This window comes from Rhinoraja longicauda, chromosome 18 (assembly GCF_053455715.1).
Source record: "Rhinoraja longicauda isolate Sanriku21f chromosome 18, sRhiLon1.1, whole genome shotgun sequence".
Lineage (NCBI taxonomy): Eukaryota > Metazoa > Chordata > Chondrichthyes > Rajiformes > Arhynchobatidae > Rhinoraja > Rhinoraja longicauda.
The window spans coordinates 26,590,643-26,618,210 of NC_135970.1; the positions used below are offsets into that span (position 1 = coordinate 26,590,643).

At 43.0% G+C, this 27,568-nt stretch overlaps 1 protein-coding gene across 7 annotated transcripts in view; it reads right to left on the reverse strand.

The window, feature by feature from the left end:
* kmt5b (lysine methyltransferase 5B) overlaps positions 1-22,451 on the reverse strand; it is a 48,946-nt gene extending 26,495 nt beyond the window's left edge. Inside the window, exons 1-4 of one of the 7 annotated variants that reach the window (XM_078415363.1) lie at positions 21,757-21,976; positions 20,770-20,829; positions 3,412-3,656; positions 2,667-2,820 (exon numbers count right to left, since the gene is read on the reverse strand). In XM_078415363.1, the coding sequence (XP_078271489.1) occupies positions 2,667-2,820; positions 3,412-3,574 (317 nt within the window). In that variant the 5' untranslated portion in view covers positions 3,575-3,656; positions 20,770-20,829; positions 21,757-21,976. Of the gene's footprint in view, positions 1-2,309; positions 2,419-2,666; positions 2,821-3,411; positions 3,657-20,769; positions 20,830-20,985; positions 21,195-21,751; positions 21,977-22,342 lie in introns of those variants that run through there. The other 6 variants (XM_078415364.1, XM_078415368.1, XM_078415362.1 and 3 more) reach the window with 6 other exon arrangements.
* Positions 22,452-27,568: the final 5,117 nt, after the last annotated feature.

A 27,568-nucleotide genomic window follows, 5' to 3' on the forward strand; every position in this document is an offset into this window, starting at 1 on the left:
TTTGCCAATTACTGCACAAATGTTCAATTTTTATTAACAACTGAAGGATCCCATGCTAACATGCAGCAAAACTTGGATAATGTTCAAACATAGATTGAAAGCCCACCAGTCACAATGCCAGGCAATAATCATCTCCACCAGGAGACTCCAACCTTCTTTTCTTAACATTCAACAGAATTACCATCGCTAAGTCCCTTATCATCAACATTGACCAGAAACCCAACCATAGTTTGCTAGATAATAACACCTTAAATATTTCCCAGCGTCTGTCAAGCACAAGAATACTGCATAATGTGATGCTCTCCATTTGCCTGAACGAGTTGTGCTTCAATAGTACAGTAGTTCAAACCGATCTAGGCTGAATGAGCCTGCCTAATTAGCATCCAATTTCCTAAATACACTCTCCCTCAAAATTTGGTACACCATGGCTATAGATGATTAAAATGCAGGCTTGATGGCTACACCATTGAAGCATCCCATAAAGCAATCACTCTTCTGCCTGCAAGTACAAGGACACCATTATGTGGCAACACCACTTACCAAATTGCAGTTTTCTACAACAATTAGGAAAGGATAATAACATTCACATCCATTGGGATCATTTCACCACTGCCATCGGGAGCCTGAAAACTATCCAGGTTCAGCTTCTTCCCTACAGCCATCAGATTATTAAACACTACAACCTCAAATAAGCTCTGAACTACAATATAATAATAATTATTATACTACTATTTTGTGTGTGTGTGTGTGTGTGTGTATATATGTATTATGTGTGTGTGTGTGTGTGTGTGTGTGTGTGTGTGTGTGTGTGTGTGTGTACTTGGGAATGTATATATACACAGAAAACTTTTTGTTCACTCTCGTTTATCATATTGTTTAAAGTGTATACTATGTTTACATATTCTGTTGTGCTGCAGCAAGTAAGAATTTAAATGTTCTATCTGGGACATATGACAATAAAACACTCTTGACTGTCTCTCTTGACATCCAGTAAATGAATACATAGTGAGAAAAATACAAGTCAGGCCTATGCAACTCGTTCTTCTAATTAATCAGTTATAGCCCAGATAATTTGGAACCTGATCTAAATCAATGTATCTTTTCTGAAGTACGGTGCTCAAATGAATTTAAAATTCAGTGTACATCAACTGACATCCTCTGTACTGAAGCCCCTGGATCTAAAGACTAACATTCTATTTGGCTTAAATTAATAGTTCGTATTCATCCACAAGTTTGATCAACCTATAAACTTAAATCTCTTTTTGATGCTCTTCAGTTCCAATGAGACCAAGTTCACAATCACACAATAAAAAATCTAATCATGTAGACCTGCAGCTAATAATGAAAACAAAGGCTGGAGAAAAGCAGACTAGCCAACTAGACATTCACAAAAACTGTTGCCAATTATTGGACACCATAAGCTTTCTTAAGACCATCTCAATAGGTATGTGCGAGTTTCAATTACTCACCCGTAATTGTTTGTCTTCATAAAAATACAAATTGCACCATTAAAATTAATACTCACCATGTAGAAAACACAACACATTTTGTATATCAAAATGACATACAGCCCAATAACATCTTTGACTTACCATTCCGTTTTACTTATCTGATCACCTTCAGGTTGTGGGACACTTTATTCTAGAGTGTCCGCATCAAATGAGCACACACACACACACATTTGACTTCAATACAAGTTTCAGCATCAAATGGTCACACACATTTGACTTTAATATTCTCTTCAGCCTTTTATATATGTAACATTTCCCGAAACATTTTAGTTGCAGGATTATTCTTGTACAACAGATTTTTATTCCCATAATCATGTCAATTACCAATTTTCTGTAAGTGCCAATTTTGACAAACATTCGATGTCTGAGAGACCTCAATGACATCCTATTCAATTTTGTTTTTTGCAAAGCACAGGTAAGAAAATAGTCAAAATGCCTGACCATGATGCATAACATTTTATTTTTCTGCTATTTTGGACAAATCATACTTAGATCAAAAACTATTGCTAGAATAAAAAATAAATAAAATTGTGGGTCTGGACTTTCGATACCAAAGGTACCTTCAACCGCCTTTTTCCAAACAGCTTTCCTTTAAAATTAAGCAAAATTTTTAAAAATAACAAAAAGGTGGGGGGGTTTGGGGAATGATTTGGATTTTGGAGTAGTGTGGACTGAACCTCATTTCAGTAAAACTATTTAGTGAACATTTTAAGTCACATTGCCCATACAGCGCTTGCCTCCAAACTAGGAGGTCGCGGGTTCGAGTCCCAGGACTGCCTGCTACTTGAATCCCCCTACCTCAATCGGGTCAGTTTGGTCAGTTCTTGGCTAGGCTGCAAGAGCGTCGCGCAGAAGCGAGGCGTTCCATCTCGGGGGAGGTAGGAGGAACTGACAGCGTCAGGCTCACCCCATTTCAGTCACACCTGCCTGCCAAACACGGGTCGTTACTGTTGGCGGTCATCGAGAAGTCCGCGGCCCAGACCATCTCACCCTCCTGGTTGGAGGAGGTTGTGAGTTGGTGAGCAACCTACAACAGGAGAAAAATGGGAGAAAAAAAAAAATAATTTTTGTATCGCATCCATAAATAGATTATAGTTTACCGCTAATGCTTCAGCAATCTATTTAGATTTGAAAATTGGAGTGGTCGATACTTGCCTGACATACCTGGTGTTCATTTTGTGAGTCTGGAACCCCAGATAGGGATCAAGGACTAAGCTTGTTGTTAGATCATCATTTTCGCACAGCTCTTTTGCTGTCATTCCAGTGGAAGGTACATATCGAGAGCAGTGACCCTCAAAACCCATAATGCCTAAAACAAAAATATAACAATAGCTGTGGCCTTAAATGGCATTTAGAGAAAGAACTTGCAGTTATTTAACACTATATGACCTCTGGGTGTTCTACTGCCAATGAAGTATTCTTGCAAGTGTAAGCATTTATGGATGCAAAATTTTGAATCATTTGCAATTTATCTGTAAATATACATTTACATTGGATCAAAAATATTGCTGAAGTTGTTATTTGCATTATTTACATTTGCCATCAAGATTTGGGGTAAAATAGAAATATCATACAAATGTTATTTTTCATCATCAACCCCATTTTATGAGTCAACTTTTAAGTGGATGACATTTACAATTTGGAATAAAAGATTACAACTGCAGTTATAACTTACATTAAATAGACAGAGACGGCATTTACCAAGGAAGATTACGAGTAAAAACCCACATTTCTGTTTCATAACTAAGTAGTTTGATAATATCTCAATAAATATTTCCAAGGAGTTTCCTCTTCAAAGTTCTACTTTTACAATGCATCGAACAATTTGTACATGCACATTATAGTGCATTATAGTAAATTCCAAAAATCAACTACCAGAACAATCATAAAAGTCACTTACGGGTGCTGCGTTTTCCAAGTGCGAGTCTTGTGTTGGTCCTTGAATTTCCCCTTCCGGAATGCTGCAGCTTCGATTGACTCTGATGATGTTCACTGGGTAATCTTCCCCCATTTCTCCTGACGCCATTTACAAACATATTCCTTGTTTCTCCGAACCACTTCATACCCACAAACTACCCGAAGCAGTTGCATTTAGTCTATATCAGAACAAGGCAGCTTTCTTTACAAGAAATTCTGATCTTCTTCCTGTTGAAGAAAATAAATTACTACATCAACTAGACTATTTTAATAAATAATCTGCAAAATTAGCAATAATTTAAAGCTGATTTGAAATTTCAAAAGCTACATGAGCAACCAAGAATGTGCTCATAAATATTCCATTAACAATTATCTTTCGCTCACCTCCGTCAGTCCACCTAAACCTACCTGATCTGCCAGTTGCTAAACATTTTAACTCCCCCTCCCATTCCCACATGGACCTTTCTGTCCTGGGCCTCCTCCATTGTCAGAGTGAGGCCCAGTGCAAATTGGCGGAACAGCACCTCATATTTCACTTGGGCAGCTTACACCCCAGTGGTAGGAATATTGACCTCTAACTTCAAGTAACCCTTGATTCCCTTGCTCTATCCCTCCCCCTTCCCAGTTCTCCAACTAGTCTGACTGTCCTCAATTACATTTTATCTCTGTTTGCTTTATTGTCACATTCTCCCAGCTAACAATGATCTATTCTACATTTTCCTGGATCCTCATCTCTTTTGATGTGTCATTTTCACACAATTTACCCTTCCTTATCTCCGTGTCCCCCTCTCCCCTGACGAAGAAGGGTCTCGACCCGAAACATCACCCATTCCTTCTATCCAGAGGTGCTGCCTGTCCCACTGAGTTACTCCAGCATTTTGTGTCTATCTTTAAAAAACTATGTCTGTATTTGATACCAAAACCAATTTGTTAAAAACAATAGTACTTAATTGTATTCTGAAGAGTTGCAAGCTCCAGCTCCAAATTGAAATGGACAAATTTGACTTCATTCTATTAATCTCATTGGAAAATAATAATAGTAAATTCAAGATGGTCTTCCCTTTGGTAAAGTGCCAATTCTACAACAATTTCTGACAGCAAAATATTGAAACTATTGGAAAACAGGAAGTTATACAAAAGATGAAAAGGAGACGAAAAGCTTAAGCAGCCCACCTTACAACAGTTCTACTGAAGTGACCTAAAATGAGAGAATTCAATTTTCATAAGTGGGAAAGGCTTGGAAGGGGGTTTGTGGGGGAAATATGATAGAATCAAGTATGTGGAGATGCGTTCAGAGGGGCAGGAGAAGGTGGAAACAATGGACCAGCCAGGGCAGTTCTGTTTGTCGATTTTGGGGAGGAGGTAGAAGCCGGCAGTGTGGGGCTGGTGGAACAATAAGGTTGGAGGCTGTGGAGGGCAGATTGCCAGCAGTGATGAAATCAGAGACAGCCTGGGAGACAATGGCCTGGTATTTATTTGTCGGATCATGGTCAAGGGGTAGGTATAAGGAGGTAATCGAGACCAAGGCCTCAGCAAATCTGATTGAGAATTAGTGGTCAATTATCAAGGAGCGACTGAAAGGACTGTACCATGAAACAGAAGCTTAACTATACTTAATTCTGACTGATGAATGTCAACCCATTAAAGTCTTCTTCACCACTGTATCTGTCTGTGACGTTACTTTCAGGGAACTATGTATTTGCACTCCAAGATCCTTTTGCTCTACAATACTTCCCAGGGCACTTCATTCACTGCAAAGTTCCTGCCCTGGTTTGACTTTCCAAAACCCAACATGACACGCTTGTCTGCATTAAACTCGATTTGCCATTCACAGCCCACTTGCCCAGCTGATCTAGGTACTGTTGTAGCCATCTTCACTATGTATGACACCACCTATTTTAGTGTGATCCGCAAACTTACTAATTGGGCCTTGCACTTTCGCATTCAAATGGCTGATGTACATAACAAACAGCAATGAGTTCAGCACCAATCCCTGTGGGACACCGCTAATCACAGGCTGCCAGCCTAATAAACAACCCTCCACTACCAGTCTCTGTTTCACACCATGAAGTCAATTCAATATCCAATTTATTTTAATGATACAGCATGGAAACAGGCCCTTCGGCCCACCGGGTCTGCAGCGACAAGCAATCACCCATACAATTGTTCTATCCGACACACCAGGGACATCTCCACATTCATGGAACTTGGAGTCAGCACTCATCTCTGCAACTGGATCCTGGACTTCCTGACTTGCACACCACAATTAGCAAGGATAGGTGGTAAATCATCCTCTACGATAATCACGGTGCTCCACAAGGATGCATTCTCAGCCCCCTTCTTTACTCCTTATGCATTCACCACTTTGAAGCCAAATCTAAATCAATTTGCAAATTCGCAGATGACAACCACCTTTGTGGGCCGGATGTCAAATAATGATGAGGTAGAGTACAGGGAGGAGATTGGGAACATAGTAACATGGTGTCAATACAACAACCTTTCCCTCAATGTCAGCAAAACAAAGGAGATACTGATCGACTTCAGGAAGCAAAGCGGTGCACATACCCGGTATACATTGACGGAACTGAAGTAAAGATGGTTGAAAGCTTGAAGTTCCTAGGAGTAAATATCACCAGCAACTTGTCCTGGACAAGCCACGTTGAATCAATGGCCAAGAAAGCACACCAATGCCTCGACTTCCTTAGAAGGCGTAGGAAATTCCGCAGGTCTCCAACAACTCTTGCCAATTTCTACAGATGCACCGCAGAAAACATTTTATCAGGATGTATCACAGCATAGTTTGAGCACAGCTCCGTCCAAGAATGCAAGAAATTGCAGGGAATTGCGGACGCAGCCATCACACAAACCAACCTCCCCCAACACTTCACGTTGCCTTGGTAAGGCCCCCAAGAGACAGTCCTGGTGCCGGGGGAAGCAGCCGGAGCCTGGGCCAGGACGTGACCAGGTAACCGCGGGCTTGAGGTGGGCCAAGGGGAAAGGCTGCAGCAGCAGCGGCGGAGAGGCCAGGCATTGGTGGAGGTGGAGGCCGAGGCCTCGGCCTGGCGCTGGGCTTGCCCTCGGCTCCCCCGTCTCCCCGGCCGGCTCAGCGCCTTCCCCATGAGGGGGAGGGGGGGAGGGAGGGTGGCGTGGAAACGGGCGAGTGGGGGAGGAGAGAGTGCTGCACCAATGTGGAGTGGTTTGGACCCAACGGGTCCACTTGGTCTAGTTTCATTTACAAGTCAAATTGAATCCTCTGCAATTGGGACTTCCAGTTGTTCTCATTTTTGCGCCTTTGTATTTGAATAGCATATAGTTACAACTCAGAGGTTGATTGGGGATAGTCAGCATGGTTTTGTACGTGGGAGATCATGTCATACAAATCTGGTTGAGTTTTTTGAAGTAACAACCAAAACAGGTTGAGAGGAAAGCCGCATACGTTGCCTACATGGACTTCAGTAAAGCATTTGATAAGGTTTGGCAAGGTGGGCTGCTCAGGAAGGTTTAGATCCAGAGAGTTTTAGCCAAATCGATAGAGAACTAGCTTCCTGGAAGGAAGCAGAGGATGATGATGGAAAGTTGTTTTTTTTTACTGGAGGCTTGGGACGAGGGATGTGTCGCAGGGATAGGTGCTGGACCCATTGCTGTTTCAAGAATTCAAGATCAATTTATTGTCACACGTATCAATTAAGGTACAGTGAAATTTGAGTTTGTGGTTTACTTCAATAATTTAGATGAGAATGTAGAAGACATGATAAGTTCGTTTGCAGATATCACTAAAGCGGATGGTATCATAGATCGCACAAATGGTTAGCAAACATTACAGCAGCATCTTGATCAGTTAGCCAAATCGGCTGAGGAATGGTTAATGGAGTTTTATGCAATGTTGTAAGGTTTCAATTTTGGGAAGTCCAACCTTCATACGGAATGGCAGGGCACTGGGGAGGATTATAGAGCAGAGGGATCTAGGAGTGCAGATATACATTTCTTGACTATGATGTCACAGGTAAACAGGGTAGTCAAGGCGCTTAGCCTTCATCAGTTCGGATATTAAGTACAGAAGTTGGGATGTTATATTACAGTTGTACAAGACGTTGGGGAGCCCTCATTTGGTGTATTGTGTTCAGTTTTGTTCACCCTGTTATTGGAAGGGTGTTGTTAAGATAGAAAGAGTGCAGATGATTTACGGGAATGTTTCTCGTACTCTAGGGTCTGGGCAGGAAATTACTTTATTCCTTGGAGTACAGGAGGCTGAGGGGTGTTTTTATAGAGGCAAATGAGATAATGAGGGGAATAGATAGGGGGGATGCTCAGAATTGTTTACCCAGAGTAGAGGGAATCACAAACCAGAGACATAAGTTGAAGGTGAGAGGCGAGAGAGGTTTAATAGGAACCTGAGGGGCAACCTTTTTCCACAAAGAGGGTGTTTGGTATATGGAATGAAGAGCCAGAGGAGATAGTTGAGGCAGGTACTTTAACAACATTTAAAATACATTTGAACAGCAATAGGAAAGGTGAGGAGGGTTATGGGCCACATGTGGACAGGTGCGACTCGTGTAGATGCGACATCTTGGTCGTCATTGATAAGTTGGCCCAAAGGGACCGTTTTCCTGCTGTATGACAATACAAAATACAAGAACTGGAAATAAACAAAAGCAGCAACTATGTCAATATGTCATATGGCATATGTCAAGTGCTGGCTAAATATAATTTTTTTAAAAATTCTTTAAGCATTATGCCCATCGACCTTTTACACCTCCGTTACATCCATAAATATTTGTTCAAAGTCATGTGTGATTTTGGAATAATCTCTCACCATCTCAAGCCATTCAAGTTGATATGCACCACAACCCTGACGGTATGTGGGAAAGTGATTTATGATCCCAAGGAGAGAAAAACCATCCCTTGCAAAGAAAGCATAAGATGCACAGAAAATCATAACAACCATGAGATCAACTTGGTTTGTCTTTTCCCCCAAGAGTAATGCAAAATCCGAATAAAAAACATTACATCACATCCAAAAAAGTCACAGCACCCAGAGAAAACCATCACAGATGCCATAACCTTTTCTTTCACTACAACTGACTCCAATATCCTCTACCCCTATTTTCCCTATCATCTTATGAGTGAGAACAATTGCCTGTCACACCTTAGTGATCCCAGCAGAGAGCAAGGAAGCTCTGATTGGTGAACTGCATTTGTTTCAATGCAAAAAGCCTGAGGTAAGGCAGGTGAGCTCAGGGCATGAATCGGCACATGGGATTATGGTACCATAGCTATTACAGAATTGTGGTTGAGGGATGGGCAGAACTGGCAGCTCAATATTCCAGAGTACAGTATCTACAGGCATGAGAGGTAGAGGAGGGTGAGAGTGTTTATGATGAGGAATATCAAGACAGGACTTGGAGATATTCATGGTAAACATACACAGAGGCTATATGGGTAGATTTCAAGAACAAGTGGATGATACTTTGATAGGCTTGTACTATTCAATTGTCAATAGGAATTAGAGGAGAAAATACAAAGCGAGAACACATGTAGCTGTAGAAATAATAAGGTTGCAATAGAAGATCAATTTAACTTCCTTAATATTGACTGGATAAGGGAGAGCCAGTGGATGTGGTGATCTGGACTTTCAAAAAGCCTTTGACAAGATCCCACACAAGAGATTAGTGTGCAAAATTAGAACACATGGTTTTGGGGATAGGGTATTGGCACGGATAGAAACTAGTTGGCAGACAGGAAGCAAAGAAAAGTAATTAACGGGTCCTTTTCAGAATGGCAGGCAGAGGCTAGTGAGGTGCCGCAAGGCTCGGTGCTGGGACCCCAGTTATTTACAATATATATTAACGATTTAGATGAGGAAATTAAATGTTTCATCTCCAAGTTTGAGGATGACACAAAGCTGGGTGGCAGTGTGAGCTGCAATGAGGATGCTATGAGGCTGCAGGGTGACTTGGATAGGTTGGGTGAGTGGGTAGATGCATGGCAGATGCAGTATAATGTGGATAAATGTGAGGTTATCTACTTTGGTGGCAAGAACAGGAAGGCAGGTTATTATCTGAATGGTGTCAGAGGAAAAGGCGAGGTACAACGAGACCTGGGTGTGCTTGTAGATCAGTCACTGAAAGTAAGCATGCAAGTACAGCAGGCAGTGAAGAAAGCTAAGGATTTGAGTTTAAGAGCAAGGAGGTCCCAGTGCATTTGTACAGGGCCCTGGTGAGACCGCACCTGGAGTATTGTGTGCAATTTTGGTCTCCTAATTTGAGGAGGACATTATTGCTATTGAGGGAGTGCAGCGTAGGTTCACCGGGTTAATTCCCAGGATGGTGGGACTGACATATGATGAATGAATGGGTCGACTGGGCTTGTATTCGCTGGAATTTAGGATGAGATGGGATCTTATAGAAATATTTTAAATTCTTAAAGGATAGAACAGGCTAGATTCTGAAAAAATGTTCCCAATGTTGGGGGAGTCCAGAGCCAGGGTCACAGTATAAGAATAACAGGTAGGCCATTTAGGACTGAGATGAGGAAAAACTTCTTCACCCAGAGAGATGCGAATCTGTGGAATTCTCTGCCACAGAAGACAGTGGAGGCCAATTCACTGGATGTTTTCAAGAGAGAATTTGATTTAGCTCTTCGGGCTAAAGGAATTAAGGAATATGGGGAAAAAGCAGGAACGGGGCACTGATTTTAGATGATCAGCCATGATCATCTTGAATGGCAGTGCTGTCTCGAAGGGCCGAATGGCCTACTCCTGCACCTATGTTTCTATGGATAGAGTGGATGTGCAGAGGATATTTCCATTCGTGGGAGAGTCTAGGACTAGAGGTCATAGTCTCAGAATTAAAGGACGTTCTTTTAGGAAGGAGATGAGGAGAAATTTATTTAGTCAGAGGGTGGTGAATCTGTGGAATTCTTTGCCCACAGAAGGCTGTATAGGCCAAGTCAGTGGATATTTTTAAGGCAGAAATAGATAGATTCTTGATTAGTACAGGTCAGAGGTTATGGGGAGAAGGCAGGAGAATAGGGTTAGGAGGTAGAGATAGATCATCCATGATAGAATGGCGGAGTAGATTTGATGGGCCGAATGGCCTAATTCTACTTTTCCTTAAAGGCAGCTGGGATCAAGCAAATCCCAAGGGATATAACAGTACACTTAAGAAGGCAATTCAAAGGGCAAAAATGGGAGACAAGATATCCCTGGCATACAAGAGAATTCGAAGAGATTCTATACGTTCATTAAGACCAAGAGGGCAGAGACACAAAGGACTGCAGATGCTGGAATCTTGCATAGAACACAAAGTGCTGGAATAACTCAGTGGGTCAGGCAGCATTACTGGAGGACAGATAGATGACATTTTGTGTTGGGACCTTCTTCAGAACAAAAGAGTAACAAAGTAAAGAAACAGGCAAGCTTTTAAATCTTTCTGGAGTACTATGTGCAGTTTTGGTCTCCAAATTTGAGGAAGGATATTCTTGCTATTGAGGAAGGATATTCTTGCTATTGAGGGCGTGCAGCGTAGGTTTACTAGGTTAATTCCCGGAATGGCGGGACTGTCATATGTTGAAAGACTGGAGCGACTAGGCTTGTATACACTGGAATTTAGAAGGATGAGAGGAGATCTTATCGAAACGTATAAGATTATTAAGGGGTTGGACACGTTAGAGGCAGGAAACATGTTCCCAATGTTGGGGGAGTCCAGAACAAGGGGCCACAGTTTAAGAATAAGGGGTAGGCCATTTAGAACTGAGATGAGGAAAATCTTTTTCAGTCAGAGTTGTGAATCTGTGGAATTCTCTGCCTCAGAAGGCAGTGGAGGCCAATTCTCTGAATGCATTCAAGAGAGAGCTAGATAGAGCTCTTAAGGATAGCGGAGTCAGGGGGTATGGGGAGAAGGCAGGAACGGGGTACTGATTGAAAATGATCAGCCATGATCACATTGAATGGCGGTGCTGGCTCGAAGGGCCGAATGGCCTCCTGCACCAATTATCTATTGTCTAAATAAATACATCTATATTTACCATGGAGAAGCTCATTTAAGCTAGGAAGAGAACAGTGATGACCTGAAACATATTGATATTATAAAAGAGGAGGGCTTGTCCAACAGTATCTTCGGATGTTGTGGGGGGAGAGCACTTTAGGAACAATTACCATAATTCTCTACTATTTTTTAAATAGTTATGATATGAGATAGGACTGGTTCACAGGTTAAAGCCCTATACTAGGGCAAGGCTAATTTTGATAGAATAGGGGAGATCAACTGGTAGAGACTATGAACAGGTAAAAAGGACAAATGGGAAGCTTTTGAAAGGGGAAGAAATTCCTGGGGCATTGGCAGGGTATTATACATTCCTTATCCATGTGTCAGGCACCGGGAGACTGGAAAGTGGCTAGTATATCTTTATTTAAGGAGTGTGGCAAAGGAAAGGCAGGGAACAACAGAGAGACGAGCCAAACATTAGTGGTGCGCAAGTTCCTGGTGAATTTACACAAAATGCTGGAGTAATTCAGCAGGTCAGGCAGCATCTCTGGAGAGAAGGAATGGGTGATGTTTCGGGTCAAGACCCTTCTTCAGACTGGAGGGTTTTCTGAGAGACAGGATCCATCAGAATTTGGAAAGGACTTGTGGCGCGTCGGTAGAGGCCCGAAATAAAGGCAAGGAGCCAAGTATGTTGGGGGCGTTATGGTTTATTAGACGGGTCGAGTCTGCCGGAATGGCTTCGCGCTCAAAACCTTGTCCTTGCCGAGGGGTCGGTAGTGGTATGGCCCGACCCTTGGGAGCCGCCACAGGACCCCCCCCCAGAACCGGAGGCACAAAGCGCACTGGTGGTCGCACAACCCGACCGGACCGCGTACGGTAATCAGTCGACAGAGGGGCCGGCGGAGGCACAGTTGGAGGGACAGGTGGTGGGTCCCGGAAGGGTGGGTGACCTCGTGGCCGAGGCTGGGCAACCCGCACCGGTTGGTCAATGTCTAAGTGGGCCGGCTTCAGGCGGTCAATTGACACGGCCTCCGGCCGGCCCCCCATGTCCAAGACAAAGGTTGTCTGTCCGTGCTCCAGCACCCGGTACGGGCCCTCATACGGCCTCTGGAGTGGTGTCCGGTGGGCGTCACGGCGCAGGAACACAAAGGCGCAGTCCCGGAGGGCCGATGGCACGCAAGGGCGGAATGTCCCATGGCGGGACGTCGGCACGGGTGCGAGCTTGCCAACTCGCTCTCGGAGGCGCTGTAGGGTGGATGAGGGCGGTTCCTCTCGCCCCGGCAACGAGGGCACAAACTCCCCGGGCACCGTAAGTGGGGACCCGTATACGAGCTCCACTGATGATGAAGCCAGGTCCTCCTTGGGCGCAGTCCGGATGCCCAGCAAGACCCATGGTAGCTCGTCCATCCAGTCGGGGCCGGAGAGTCGCGCCTTCAGCGCTGTCTTCAGCTGCCGGTGGAACCTCTCCACCAGGCCTTTTGCCTGTGGGTGATAGGCCGTGGTGTGGTGCAGCCGCACGCCCAACAGGTGGGCCATGGCCGACCACAGCTCGGAGGTGAACTGTGGCCCCCGGTCCGATGAGATGACCACCGGCACCCCAAAGCGAGCAATCCAGTGCGCGGCCAACGCACGAGCGCATGTGGCTGTTTATGTATCGGTCAGCGGTATGGCCTCCAGCCACCGCGTGAAGCGGTCCACCACCGTGAGGTGGTGGGTGATGCCCCGGGACGGCGGGAGCGGGCCCACAATGTCCACGTGCAGGTGGTCAAAACGTCGGCAGGGTAGACCGATCTCTTGGAGTGGCGCCCGGACGTGTCGTTGAATCTTTGCCGTCTGGCACGGAATGCAGGTGCGGGCCCAGTGGCCAACCTGCTTGCGCAGACCGTGCCACATGAACCGCGCAGCTACCAGTGCGGTCGTCGCTCGGATGGATGGGTAAGCCAGCCCGTGGACCACGTCGAACACCCTCCGGCGCCACGCAGCCGGGACGATGGGGCGCGGCTGACCTGCCGACACATCGCACAGTATCGTCGCTCCTCCGGGGCCGAGGGGAACATCCTCAAGGCGGAGGCCAGAGATGGCAGTCCGGTAGGCGGGTATCTCCCCGTCCGTTAGCTGGGCCTCCGCCAGGGCAGAATAATCAATGCCGGGCGCCACTTCTAAAACGGCATTGATGGCGGGGCGAGACAACGCGTCGGCCACCCGGTTTTCCTTCCCCTCGATGAAGCGGATGGAGGTAGTGAACTCCGAGATGTACGCCAACTGGCGCTGCTGGGTCGGAGACCTTTGCCTGGGCGAACGTGAGCGGCTTGTGGTCCGTGTAAGCGGTGAACGGGCGGCCCTCCAGAAAATAGCGGAAGAGACGAACGGCCAGGTACAGGGCGAGGAGCTCGCGGTCGAAGGCGCTGTACTTCCTCTGGGCGTTGTTGAGGTGCCGGCTGAAGAAGGCCAGAGGGCACCAACTCCCGTCCGTCAGTTGCTCCAGTACGGCACCAACCGCCAACTCTGAGGCGTCCACCGTAAGGGCTGTCGGGGCATCCTCCCGTGGGTGAACCAGCAGCACAGTCCTTATATCTGTAGTACCGGACCGCCCCCCTGGACTGGTCCATTCCCGTGCCGAGGGGTCGGTAGTGGTATGGCCCGACCCTTGGGAGCCGCCACAGGCTGATAATAGTCACCATGGATTGGAGAATGGGGAATTGTGTCTCACAAATTTAATTGAGTTTTTATTTTTAAAAATACGGTTGATGACCGATGACAGAGCAGTTAACATAGTCTACATGGACTTTAACAAGACTCTTGATAAGGTCTTGCAATGGTAGACTGGTCCAGAAGGAGAAGTTATATGGAATCAAGGGTGAGCTTGTCAGTTGGGTTCTTCTTTGGGAAGTTAAGCACGACTTACAAAGGGCTCTGGAGAGTGTTGTAGGACAGAGATCTATTGGGTACAAGTCATAATTTCCTGGAAGTGATGACAAAGGAGCACACAGTGTGATCGGCTTCATTGGATGGGCCACTGAGTACAAGGATGGGGATGTCGCATCACAGTTAAATACAATGTTTGTGACATTTGGAATACTGTCTGCAATTCAGGTTGCCTTACAATTGGATGGATGTGGTTAACTCCAAAGAGGGCAGAAAACATTTGCAAGTATGCTGTGGAGACTGGTGGACTTGAGTAATGAGCAATTGGATAGACAAACCACATTGAATCTGACAGTCAAGAATATACACCAACACATCTACTTTCTGAGGAAATTTAATGATTCTTACAAACTTCTGCAGTTGCACCAAAGAATGCATACTGTGGAATTGCATCACAACTAGGTACTAGAACAGCTCTGCACAAGACCGCAAGAAATTGCAGAGTTGTAGATGTAGGCCAGTCCATCACACATATCAGTCCACCACAGATTCCATCCACACTTTGCGCCACCTCGGAAAAGCAGCCAACATAATCAAGGACATGTCCCCTGCTGGTCATTCCTTCTTCTCCCTGCTCCCATCCAGCAGAAAGTGCAGAAGCTTAAAGCGCACATCACCAGACTCATGAACAGCTTCTTCCCCTTCCCCTTATCAAGCTTCTTAAAGGTCCTTCTATAAGCTAGGATACCTTTTGATCCACCTCTACCTCAATGACAACATTGAATTTTGTCTAAGGTATCACAAAAAGCTGAAGTAACTCAGCAGGTCATGCAGCATCGCAGGAGAGAAGGAATGGGAGAACCTTCCTCAGACTGATGTCGGGGGGGGGCGGAAAAAGAAAGGGTGTAGTGGGAGACAGGAAAACAGTGGGAGAACTGGGAAGGGGAGGGGAAGAGAGGGACAGAGGAGCTATCTAAAGGTAGTTAAGTCAATGTTCATACCGCTGGGGTCTAAGCTGCCCAAACGAAATACGAGGTGCTGTTCCTCCAATTTGTGGTGGGCCTCATTATGACACTGGAGGAGGCCCATGACAGAAAGGGTTAGACTGGGAGTGGGAGTTGAAGTGCTGAACCACCGGGAGATCAGGTTATTTAAGGCGGACTGAGCAAAGATGTTGTGCGAAACCATCGCCGAGCTTGTGTTTGGTCTCGCCGATGTAGAGAAGTTGACATCTGGAACAGCGGATACAATAGATGAGGTTGGAGGAGGTGCAGGTGAACCTCTGCCTCACCTGGAAAGACTGTTTGGGTCCTTGGATGGAGTCGAGGGGGGAGGTAAAGGGACAGGTGTTGCATCTCCTGCGGTGGCAGGGGAAAGTGCATGGGGAGGGGGCAGTTTGGGTAGGAAGGGACGAGTGGACCAGGGAGTTACGGAGGGAATGGTCTCTGCGGAAAGCAGAAAGGGGAGGAGATGGGAAGATGTGGCCAGTAGTGGGATCCCGTTGGAGGTGATGGAAATGTTGGAGGATAATTTGTTGTATAGGCTGGCTGATGGGGTGGAAGGTGAGGACAAGGGTGACTCTATCCTTGTTACGAATGGGGGGAGGGGGAGCAAGAACGGAGCTGCGGGATATAGAGGAGGCCCTAGTGAGAGCCTCATCTATAATAAAAGAGGGAAAGCCCCGTTTCCTAAAGAATGAGGACATCTCTGATGTCCAAGTGTGAAACACCTCATCCTGGGCACAGATGCGGCGTAGACGGAGGAATTGAGAGTAGGGGATAGACTTTTGCAGGAGACAGGGTGGGAAGAAGTGCAGTCAAGATAGCTGTGGGAGTCAGTGGGTTTGTAGTAGATGTCGGTCACTAGTCTGTCTCCTCTTTGTCTAGGTAGACACCTGTCATCTACCGAAGTCCGAAGAAGGGTCCCGACCTGAAACATCACCCATTCCTTCTCTCCAGAGATGCTGCCTGGCTCGCTGAGTTACTCCAGCATTTTGTGTCTACCTTCGATTTAAACCAGCATCTGCATCTTTCCTACACATTGAATTTCGTCTATGGAAGTGATGCGCTACAATACCGAGAATGATATTCTGCACTTCACATCTTCTCCTTTGCTCTATCTGTATCCATGTACGATATATCTGATTGGAGATAAACCAGCATTGGCAGTTCCTTCCAACACATATCTGATTGGTTTGGATAGCATGCAGAACTAAGCTTTTCACTGTACCTTGATTATATGTGACTATAATAAACCTAAACCCAAAGACTGAGACAGTTTCCTTTGCTCAAGGGAAAACAAAGAGGTACCTTGTAGAGATTTATTAAATTATGAGGGGCACAGATTACGAGTGTCGACTCAGAGTCAAACAACATGGAAACTTGCCCACACTGATCATCATGTCCCATCTACAATAGTCTCATAGAAACATAGAAAATAGGTGCAGGAGTAGGCCATTCGGCCCTTCGAGCCTGCACCGCCATTCAATATGATCATGGCTGATCATCCAGCTCAGTAACCTGTACCTGCCTTCTCTCCATACCCCCTGATCCCTTTAGCCACAAGGGCCACATCTAACTCCTTCTTAAATATAGCCAAAGAACTGGCCTCAACTACCTTCTGAGGCAGAGAATTCCACAGACTCACCACTCTCTGTGTGAAGAAATGTTTTCTCATCTCGGTCCTAAAAGACTTTCCCCTTATCCTTAAGCTGTGACCCCTGGTTCTGGACTTCCCCAACATCGGGAACAATCTTCCCGCATCTAGCCTCTCCAACCTCTTAAGAATTTTATATGTTTCTATAAGATCCCCCCTCAGTCTTCTAAATTCCAGCGAGTATAAGTCTAGTCTATCCAGTCTTTCTTCTTATGAAAGTCCTGCCATCCCAGGGATCAATCTGGTGAACCTTCTCTGTACTCCCTCTAAGGCTAGAATGTCTTTCCTCAGATTAGGAGACCAAAACTGTACACAATACTCCAGGTGCGGTCTCACCAAGGCCCTGTACAACTGCAGCAGAACCTCCCTGCTCCTATACTCAAATCCTCTTGCTATGAATGCTAACATACCATTCGCTTTCTTCACTGCCTGCTGCACCTGCACGCTTGCTTTCAATGACTGGCGCACCATGACACCCAGGTCACGTTGCATCTCCCCGTTTCCTAATTGGCCACCATTCAGGTCTCACTTGTCTGAGTTTGGCCCATATCCCTCTAAACCTGTCCTATCCATGTACCTATTTAATTGTTTCTTAAACATTGCGATGGTCCCTGCCTTAACTTCCTCCCTCCTCTGGCAGCTCATTCCATACACCTACCACTCTTTGTGTGAAAACGTTACCCCTCAGATTCCTATTAAACCTTTTATTTTAAAAAGTATCTGGTTCTCAATTGCCCTATGCTGGGCAAGGGACTCTGTGCGTCCACCCGATGATCTATTCCTCTAATGATTTTTTACACCTCTATAAGATCACCACTCATCCTACAGCGCTCCAAGGAATAGAGTCCCAGCCTGCTCAACCATACCCAATAGCTCAGACCCTCGGGTCCTGTCAACATCCTCATAAATCTTCTCTATTACCTTTCAAACTTGACAACATCTTTCCTATAACAGGGTGCCCAGAACTGAACACAATACTCTAAATGTGGCCTCACTAATGTCATATAGCTGCAACATGACCTCCCAACATCTATACACTCAATACTCTGACTGATGAAGGCCATTGTGCCAAATGCCTTTTTGACTACCCTATCTACCTGTGACCCACCTTCAAGGAACTATGTAACTGCGCTCCTAGATCCCTCTGCACTATACACTCCCCAGAGCCCAACCATTCACTGTGTAGGTCCTGCCCATGTTAGACTTCCCAAAATGCAACACCCCACACGTCTCTATATTAAATTCCATCAACCATTCATCACCCCACTTGGTTAACCGATCAAGATCCTGCTGCAATTTTTGACAACCATCTTCAGCATCATTCAATACCACCCTCTTTTGTATCATCTGCAAACTTGATGGGCTGAATGGCCTAATTCTGCTCCTGTGTGTTATGGATGGTCTTTCTAAAATGAGCTTGCATAGGTTTAAGGCAAGAGGGTAAAGATTTAAAAGGGATCTGAGAACCGGTAGAGGCAGGTACAATTAGAATGTATAAAAACATATTTACACATTCATGGGTAGAAAAGATTTGGGGCAACATAGACCAAATGCAGACAAATGCGACCAGCTCAGGAAGGCACCTTGGCCAGCATGGACGAGTTGTGCTGTTGGGCCCGTTTCCATGCTGTACAATCTATGATTTTAAAAGGGAAGATTTTAAAGTAAAAAATGTCACTAGTTTGTTTAATATTAACAGCTGTCATAGATGGGCACTGTCTTTAACATAAGCATATACTGTAGTTGAAAGTACACAATTTCAAGTCTTTAAACTTTCATAAGTTCAATGTTTTTTTCATTATGCTGCTGTAAAGTTTTAGAAATTACTTTTAAAACCAAATAAGATTTCTTAGATTAATGGTTCGTATCTTGATAACAATTTGAAAAAAACACTTTTTATATCCTCACTCTTCATGAAAAAAAAAGCAAGATTACCGATACAATTGATCTACTTTCAAATGTACTTTTAAAATACATGTTGTTTTTGTAGTTGAGCACTGAATTGTAAAGTCATGATTTTATGAACATTACTCTGAATAAACATTTTGGCAAAACTGCATACCCCATTTAATGATAAAAACAAACAACAGGAATAGGCTATTCCACTCCTCAGTAATGTTCTATAATTTTGCAAATCCATGGCTGATCTGTATCTTTGACCTATCCATTTGTCTCAACTCCTTATGTTTTTGGCTGTCAAAAATCTAATTGATCTCACATATCAACAACTAAATTAATGAGCATCCTACACTTTCTTGTAATATACATATGCACTGTGGACAAATACAGCATTGAACAAAAATACTGCTTCTGGTGGCACAGCATAAAGGAGAATAATTATTCCGTACTTTGAATGTGATACATCTCAGCAGATGAATGACACCTCACCTGTTGATTTTAATATTTTATCTGAAAGTCAGAAACACAGATACTTCCAGCAAGCATTCACCTCTTATGTGACCAAGTTTAATTTACAAATATGCAAGTTGACTCAAATGAGCTGAACCACCAGATCAATTTGCATCACTATCCAACTCTTGTAAGAAGTTTTCAGATCAGAACCACAAACCATCTCAATGCTGGCAACTTAGAAATCTGGGTAAGCCAAAATGCCAATTACAATACATATTTTCCACAATTTTTGAGACCAAATAAAAATATTATCCAGAGGAAAACCAGTAGCTGAACTATATTCAACAAGTTTACAGAAAGACAGATAATGACTCAATAAATTATTTAAGTCAATGCACTCCGATTCCTGTTGTCCAGAGATGTAGGACCTTAACTCTACCTGCTTCGGGCAGACTTGGGATGACATTTCAATCCGAATATACCACCAGCAAAGCAATCCCTCATGACTGCAATGCAGTTTATGCACAAATTAATTGTTCAAATATCTGGATTGTGCATTCAATCTATAAATTTCTTCTATAATCTAAAGTCATGCTGAGTTTGAAAAGCATGAAAAGCCAAGTTGACATATTTTCCCAGGTCTAAGACATAGGTTACAGCAGAGTAAATTATTTGATCCATAACAGTAATACTAATATAGAAAGTTCATAATTTCCTCCCTCTATCATAGATAATGCTCCTTTAAAAGTGACTGTTACCCTTTCAAAAAGCCAATGTTATTTATGATTGTTCCCTGTAGAATTTTAAAGTACTGTGAATCTGTGCCTCTTGCTTTGGTTTCGATTGAAGCAGTTATCCAGATTTACCCTACTTCTATCAGACCAAAATACAACTCTCCAGCTTCAAATGTATAAACCTTTTTAAACATAAATATCTGTGCCATTGCCATAAGTGCCAATAAACATGCTACAGACATTTTAATTTTATTGTCGAAAAATATTCTCTCTCAAACATGCAAAGCCAACATAAAACTGTTTCAAAGACAAAGTGCCGGAATAACTCAGAGGGTCAGGCAGCATCTCTGAAAAACACGGATAGGCAATGTTGCGGGTCAGAACTCTTCTTCAAATGGATGGTAGTAGGGGGAGAAAGCAGAGAAATGGGGGCTGGTCAAAGCCTGGGAAGTGATAGGTGGATACAGGTGAAGGGGGTATCTGCCTATCAAATCACCCCCTCAACTGCATCCACCTATCACTTGCCAGGCTTTGTTCCACCTCCCTTTCAGCTGAAGCAGTGTCCCAAACCCAAAACATCACCTATTCATCCTCTGCAGAGATGCCGCCTAACCCATTCCAGCACTTTGTGTCTTTTTTGTAAGTTCCTTGCGTCTACATAAAACAGTTTCACCACATACAGATTAAATAAATTAAGAACAAAAATATTAAGGAATCTCCCCTTCAAAAATAGTCAAAACTTCCACATACCAGTTGTGGAAAGGAAATTGAATCCTACTTCTCAAACAAGCTCGAATCATTACAATGGTTCTAAACAAAAAAAGGGGAAGGTTAGAGGGACTCTCCTTAATTCACAAAAAAAATACCCATCCACAACAAAGAAAAAAATCAATATAAAACATTAACCATTGCAATAAGCAAATTCATAAATCAAACTGAATGCATTTTTTTCGGAATAATTCTTACCCTTGACCTCAAAGACGAAATGCAGACGTCAGGCCTGCCAGAGTTTGCAGCCTTTTTTTCTCTAACTCCTACGATCTTTCACTGCCCCCTTCCGACTGAACAAAACCTCAAGTACAAAACCCAAAACCTAGATTCTTTGCACCAGTCATAAGAAACATTAGGACGCAGAGGGAATTAAATCCGCATCACCTATGTTTGTAGGCAATCGACACATCACGGGAATAAGAAAGCGATTTTTTAACGTGCGAAAATGCTCTGAGCACCGAATTGCCTGCATTTAATCTAATTCTGCTCAAAGATACATTTCCTTTCTCCTCCACCTGGCGGCGTTTATTCTACAACTGAGACTCGTCTCTTTAAATCACCAATATATAAAAAGATAGCAGAAATATAAACATACAGCTGTCAACATAAAGAAATCACACAGCCTTCTAGGGAACAAAAATAAAAGGGACAGGATTCTAAAAAGTTACAGGTAACAAAAAACATAGTAAAAGCAAACGACAGAAAGTGAAGTTAAAGCCGGTTCCATTTTGTGCGCTTACAGTGAGGAAAAAGAGAGATGTTCAGGCCGAAAGCAGCCAAAGCCTCGCCACAAACCCATCCCCATGACAGCAGGCGCCAAGTCCCCTTCCCTTCTCGCCCGTTCAGCCGGTCCCTATGAACTATTCTCACTCGTTCACGAAGCAGCACAGACAATCACAAGTTTAAAAAAAAATCTTTTAAATCTATAAACAGAGACAAGCCCGGCCACCATTTCTCACACCTTACCCAACTTCTCTGCTTTCCGCGGCCGGAGGGGTGGAATCATAAATACATAAACGCACAGTCGTCCTTTATTCCTTTGTTTTAATTTAAACTCGCTTGGTTTTTTTTGTTTGTTTGTTGGCTTGATTGCTCAGGGTGAGCCGGGGTTCTCGATCCCAATTTCTGGGACAATTTCTACAAAATTAACATTAAAATCCAACATGGCGGCGGGCGGGCGGGCGGACAGCGGCTCCCGCTGCACACGGAAAATAGTCCGCCGCCCCCTGCCCGGACCACCGCCATCACAACGTCGCAGCTCCCCTCCAAAACCAGCTGCCTCCTCCAGAAAAATAGCGAATGGGAAAGATTTTCACCGACCGATATTTTCGACGAGGAGTCGTTTTTTGAAAGATAATTATGTTTAAATCCCCTCTCATCTAACTGCGGATGTACACAAAAAAGTTCCTGCCTGCCTCCCCACCTCTGCAAACAATTCATTTCCCTTTAACATCGCTCGATGGTGACAAGATAGCAGCGCTTCACGCTCCAACTCCTCTTACTTTCAATTAATGCATCTCAGAAGGATAAGTTAGAAATCTTTTTTAAAAACCTTTGTATCGTCGTCTCTCAGTTGCATCACATTGCCAGGAAGCCAACAAGGTGTCGATTATTATCTCCCTTTTTTTTTTCAGGGTTGTTCGTGGGTTTATTCCCCACCCTGCCCCTCCTTCACTCCTCCCCAAAAGCAACTACTGGTTGGTCCAGTTGTAAAGTAAATTAAACCCCTAAGCAGAATTTGTAAGATGCATTTGGACCAGTCACCAAAGCAATGCACGTTGCATTGTCCGTTCGAAACAGGAAAAAATGTATAACTAAAAGTATGAGCATTTCAAATAAACGAGTTAACAATCACATTTCCATCTGCCACTGTGGGTTATAAATCTAGACATGAAAATTACTAAACTCTTATGAAGGCAACTATGGTGGGATTTAGGAGGGCATTATCATGTTTATTCAAGAGGTATTGCATCTAACAAGATTACAGCCAAACGATTATTTGAAGTTATTAATAATACATTTTGACATTTTAGATTTGCATTTTAAAGTTGCTATCACTTTTCAAAAATTCAGCTGTTATATTTTACCATGTGGTGATCTAGAGGTGTCCATAACATGGAAGGAGAAGATTACCAAAATCAACAAATAAAATAGTTACTTGGGAAAATTGAGCCAAAGGTTTATCTGGCTGAGGTAGACATGCAGTGGTTTAGGAGAGCTTTGTTCATTGCATGCTAATATGCGAAGTACTATATTGTGGTAACATGTTTAATTATTGGGAATTTTAAGCATAGAAAATAGGAGCAGGACTTGCCCCGTAAGCCCACTTTGCCATTCAATGCAGTTGATCAACTATCTCAATATATCTGATGCTCATCTATAATCCTTGATGTCTTGTGTTTAGAAAGATTACATTTATAACTCAAAATGAAATAAGACCCAATGTTGCACATTTTATACTTTCAAATGCTGACTTCAGCATCAGGAAATATTTTTAATGTGAGTAGGTTACTATTATTTAAAGTTTGTAAATAATTTCTTGAATATGTTTTCTCCTTCCAAGTATAATTCATTGCTACATATGAGGTAAGCATATACAAACAAAAGCTAATACGTTCACGTGACCTCTTAAAAGACATGAAATAGAATTGGAATCATTACCTTTAACCTCTTCTGCCAAATATGGTTCTAATATATGGTGACCAGATCTTGATTCAGAATTCAAAGAGTTTCACTGGAGCACAATAAAAACTATATTGCTTCTGAGTTTATATAATTCTGCTTGCATAGATGTTCAATATTCTTCCAGCTTTGTTTCATTTCTGCACCAGTCAGTCATATTTTGTATCACACTGTGAAGGACCTCAGTTCTTTCAGTCTATGTCATGAATTAAAAAGATCATCAATGAACATGTAGTAGAAGACCCTTGATATAACGGACCATAGCTGGGGGAATGGTGTCCGTTATCGCCAATTGTGCACAATAACCAAGTGTAATATGTGGCATTTTCATGTGTAGGGAGTCAACAATAAAATATAGCTGAGCAAGAACTGCACAGAGGTACCTTATTTCAGCTGAAACATTAAAGCAAAACCTTACTTGCCCTAAACTACAAAGCTACAGCTACAAAGAAACAGTAATACAGGTGCTGGTAGCAGCAGGCGCAGCCGAAGAAACTGTGTGGGCCGGGGATGGTGTCAGAAGGTATGGCCGAGGAAGACCCTGGAGGTGGTGTCAGTAGGTCTGTCCTCTATAACTGAAATCTGTGATAAAGAGGTCCACAAAAATGATGGTTTATTGTAATTACATTTTTCAGGATTTCAGAAAGGATTTTTGATCAAGTATAACAACGTACTCATGAACATGGACAGCAGAAGTGAAATCAGGGAAAAGAAAGGATAATATTGTAAAATAACAAGTTTCCTGCAAAGAAAGAAGCAGGAGATTTGGAATTAAAGACAATTATTTGGATTGGCAAATGTTGAAATGTTGTGTTACAAGAGGACCAAGGCAGGCACCACGTTGTTCATCATGTAGACTTGGGCATCAGAAATACATAAAAATTGCAGATAACACCAAATGGAGTAAATAAAGTGACAACATGCAGGAGGGTCTCGACCCGAAACGTCACCCATTCCTTCTCTCCTGAGATGCTGCCTGACCTGCTGAGTTACTCCAGCATTTTGTGAATAAATGCAGGATTACATAGAATGATTGATTGAATGAAACGCCATGGAAACAAGCCCTTTGGCCCACTAAGTCCATGCCAATCATTGATCATCCATTCACAATCCCAATTCACCCATTCTGTTATCCCAATTTCACATCCACTCCTCACACACCAAGGACGATTTACAGAGGCCAATTAACTTACAAAACCGCACATCCTTGGGATGTGGGCGGAAAATGGAGCACCTGGAAGAAACCCACCTGGTCTCAGGGAAAACGTGCAAACTCCGTACAGACATGAATAAACTTGTGGATTATACACATAACTGGAAAATGTAACAAAGCACTGGAGTATATTGAGGGATAGAATTGAAAAGAATGAAGTTATTTTCCATTTGATGGAACAAGATCACACTTGGAAAATTATGCATGGTCTGTCCTCTGTTACTGCAAAAAAGGTATAAAGCTCAGGAGTTTATTGAGTGATGGAATTGAAAAGAACAAAGTTCGTTTACATTTGATGGAACAAGATCACACTTGGAAAACTTGGGTCTGTTCTGTTACTGCAGAAAAGGTATAAAGCACTGAAAAGGGTACATAAATGGTTCACCAGAATAACACTAGAGATTATATCTTTAGAGAATGATTAACAAGCTGAAGCTCTTGGTCTACAAAAAAAATGAGGGTGAGTTGATCGTGGTCTTTAACAAAATGAAAAGGTTTAAGCTGTGGAGATGATTTGCAGACAGGACCAGACCCAGGGGCCAATAAAGTAACAAGATCAAGAATACATCAATGGTGTCACATCTTTACCGATTGAGTTAATAATGTTTGATTTGCATATAAAAGAAAAATAAAGTAGGAATGTAAATTGAAGTAAAGTGGAAGCAGCAAATTACCTTCTTAAACTGTTGCAGTGCCTATTGTGAAAGTACACCCAGTGTTTTAGGAGAGGGAATTCCAGGATTTAGATCCAATTCATCAACATTGACCCACACATCCATATTATCCGTCCTGTAAATGGTTAGGATTGGCAATATATTTCCAAGTTCAGAAGGTTTGTAACAGGAGATAATGTTTATGCTGTCCTGAGAGACACAGATAACAGTTTTGATGCATGTTATCAAAAAAGTCAAGGCAAGTAACTACAAGACATTTGCTTGCCTGCAGCTGCAGTGTACCTTGGAGGCGAGGATGAATAATTAGGGTCACAATGCCAATCAAATAGTCTCCATTATCATATATCATATCATATATCTACAGCCGGAAACAGGCCTTTTCGGCCCTCCAAGTCCGTGCCGTCCGTATCCTTTGTTATGTTGAACGCCTTGAATATTGTTGGAGTTGGACTCATTCATGGGAATAGAGAGAATTTCATTACTCGTGAGGTGTAATATGGTAGTAATGTTTCAGGGAGTCATGAAGTGAGATGTTCTCAAAAGGATAAACAGCTTCTGACCAGATGTTTTCCCACAGTACTTACATAGCTGATTTATTAATCCTCTTATTTTTATACTTACAGTTCTGAGAATTGTTTTTTACAACATCAAAGATCATGAAGCCTACCTCTCAGAGCAATACTATCAATTCAATTCCCCACATTTTTCCCTGTATCCTACTGTTGATCACATGCTGATGAACTCTTCCCAATTTTCCAACCTTCCACCTACACTAGATACACATTACAGCCAACTAATCTGCCAACCAGCACGTCTTTGGGATTTGGAGGAAAGCAGAGAAACCCACATGGTCACATGGAGAAAATACAAATTCCACATAGAGAGCTCTGGAACAGTGAGGCAACAGCAGTAACCACAAGCACCACCGTGCTTCCTTATATTTCCAATAAACCATGAGAAGGTTGGTTTATTGAGTGACAGAATTGGAAAGAATTAAGTTATTTTACATCAGTTTACATTATTTTACAAGGGTCAATCCCATTATTTCTAAACCCCCTTGCCTTAATTCCATGCACCCCTGCATCATTCTCTCTCAGAAACACCCATCATCTCCCTTTTGATTTCTCATGAAATTCTCCGACAAATTAATACAATTTTTACCATTACTGAACATTAATACCATTAAAAAAATTCCTCTACCTATGCCATCAACTCTCCCCACATTCTATCACTCACGTGTGCACTAGGGGCAATTTATTATGGCCAATAAACCTACTAACTCACACATTTTGTGATGGGGGAGGGCATTGGAGCAACTCCAAACAGATAGCACCCACGGCAACAATTTGGTGAAGGAGGTTTACAGTTTTGTCTTGAAATAGGTCTACAGGAACAAGGAGCTTCACACTTCCATTCATTAGTTTGATGGAAACAGAGAACACAAAATGTGTAGAAATTTTGGCACATGAAGAAAGGGAAGCGAAGGAAACATTAATGATTTTTACCATACTTTGACATATTAAGAGCATCACAAAATTCATGGAACAGAGATCTTCAATCCTACTTAGTGCTGGTCTCTCAGTGTTGCATCTGACGATGATTACAAAGCACAATTGCTGTCACATGCAGCTGTCATTCATGCAAGTTATGGATGATCAGGAGTCTGCATGTCTCCCACTGTATTGTTGTGAGCCCTCTGCATGTCATTGCTTGCACAAAGACGTTCAACGGCTTACCAAATGTATAGTGAGACTCACCTGCATTTGCACCGGAAAAATTATCACAGAGGACTGTAATCAACACTAATTTTTGGAACGTTTTCAATGAAAGAGAATAAATAATTGTCCTTAAAAGATAAATATTCCTAATACTGTTTTTAAAAACAAATTTAAATTAAAAAACAAATGGAGTTTACACATATAGTAAAAATAAGGGGGAATACAGGAACATAACAAAAGTAAGGGAGTAAGTGATACAGGTGATATCTCAAAAACGGTGTTAATTTGATGTTACATTGAGGCAAATCGTGAGTGCAGAAAACAACGCAGGATCTTCTATCTTAACTTGTTGCCAGAATTTCACTAGGACTGCAAATTTTCCATAGATGCCTGTGTAGTAAACTTTTTCCCATAAGGCTGATTTTGAGGGAAGTGAAGACCAGAAAGTAAAAGGGAGACACGAGACTGCAAACGCTGGAATCCTGAATAAA